Consider the following 1,678-nt stretch of genomic DNA (forward strand, 5'->3'; position numbering starts at 1 on the left):
ATATAATGAACCATGGTATATAATGAACCATGGTATATAATGAACCATGGTATATAATGAACCATGGTATATAATGAACCATGGTATATTAATGAACCATGGTATATAATGAACCATGGTATAAAATGAACCATAGTATATAATGAACCATGGTATATAATGAACTATGGTTCTGTGCAACAGGAGAGTTACTTTGTAATGTTTCCATAATATTTTAGTTCAAGTTGCAATATTTAAAGTTTTACAGACATATTAACTTTAAACAGGGTTATTTCACTATAATTCTGCTAACAACTAAAGCTGTTAATAATAAACACAGATTGGAGAAGTGACTGACGCCACGCGCTGCTTGTTGTCAACAGTTCAGTAACTAGCCAGAAGCTAACAAGCTAAGCTCACCTGATCTCTTCGGCTGAGTACATGCCAAAAGACATGCCCTCTAAGCGCCGCCATGGCACTTCTTTATCAAACAGCATTGTTTTAGTCAAACAGCTGAAACTTCACTCTGCTTGTGTTAAAAATCCATGGCGCTCCGTCCGCCTCGCGACTCGCAGATTCACGTGCACGTGGGACCATTAGACCATCGCTCTGAGCAGAGGGGGAGCCCACAAAACAAAAAACCTCTTCTTTACTCAGACCTGCTCCATATTAAATTAATTTATAATATAATATATCAGAAGGTACATAAATATAAATGTTTACTCCAATCGGTGTATTTTACAGAGTTAAACTCGTCGTTATGATTCCATCCCCCCCTGCTGCAGCTGTAATGGTTCGGCCCTCCCACAATCCTTCACTTTGAAACAAGATGGCGGCGTCCTGTATGCACATAGGACGTTATATCCGCAGAAATGAACGTTTTCTGAGGCTTCAGTTCGAGCAATTCTTGTCCATCAGGTACGATAAGCTGCTGGTTAGTTGTGTTACATGGTGATGTTGTTACTTTTTAAAATAAATTGTGTTGTTGTAGCTGCAGCTGCTCTGACAGCAGGTCACGATGTGCCCGTCTGAAAACCATCAAATGTCTCAAATGTGTTCAAATTAAACCACTGTTCATGGAGCAAAACAAATATATGCATAACTTTAATGATCAAAGTCGACATTGTTGAGCTGCTGTACTGAGAAAAGAGATATTTAATTTAATTTGACACGGTCTGCCAACACATTTATACATCTTCCATGCAAATATGCTTTTATCAGGTTTATTTGATTAAAGTAAACTAATGTTTCTGTCTGTAGGAGTTTTGCTTTGACTCCAGCTGTTCATCAAGCTGCTCAAGTTCATCAAGGTAAAAGAAAATAAGACTTTTATTAGTATTTAAACAGGTTGTTAAATAATACTGTGACAAATCAGTTTATAATATAATCATTAATGACTTCATGTCTGCAGCTACCAATGGAAATGTTTTATTTATATTATCTGGGAATGTGGAATAATAAATCTAAAGTGTTTGGTTTACATTTGTAAACAATGTTAGTTGTTTTGTTGCAGTGATAAATGAAGGCTTGTTAAATTTGTAAATGTTTGAAAACAGTGAAGTTAAGAGGAGCACTGACTTTATTTCTCTTTTCTTGGAGCTGTAGCTCGTTAACAAACATCAAATGTAAATATCAGAGTGTATAAAGCTCGTTAACAAACATCAAATGTAAATATCAGAGTGTATAAAGCTCGTTAACA

At 35.9% G+C, this 1,678-nt stretch overlaps 2 protein-coding genes across 2 annotated transcripts in view; one reads left to right on the forward strand and one right to left on the reverse strand.

Annotated features, from left to right (window-relative positions):
* The window catches only part of polr1a (RNA polymerase I subunit A), a gene marked incomplete in the record, with an annotated part of 50,090 nt that extends 49,516 nt beyond the window's left edge, over window positions 1-574 (reverse strand). The window contains 1 exon segment of the mRNA XM_014029210.1: window positions 400-574. Within this exon segment, the coding sequence (XP_013884664.1) occupies window positions 400-476 (77 nt within the window).
* Window positions 575-803: 229 nt separating this feature from the next.
* The window catches only part of ptcd3 (pentatricopeptide repeat domain 3), a gene marked incomplete at its 3' end in the record, with an annotated part of 19,867 nt that continues 18,992 nt past the window's right edge, over window positions 804-1,678 (forward strand). Inside the window, 2 exon segments of the mRNA XM_014029211.1 lie at window positions 804-897; window positions 1,240-1,289. Coding sequence (XP_013884665.1) covers window positions 809-897; window positions 1,240-1,289 — 139 coding nt within the window.

This window comes from Austrofundulus limnaeus, unplaced genomic scaffold (genome assembly GCF_001266775.1).
Source record: "Austrofundulus limnaeus strain Quisiro unplaced genomic scaffold, Austrofundulus_limnaeus-1.0 Scaffold869, whole genome shotgun sequence".
NCBI classification, from domain to species: Eukaryota; Metazoa; Chordata; class Actinopteri; order Cyprinodontiformes; family Rivulidae; genus Austrofundulus; species Austrofundulus limnaeus.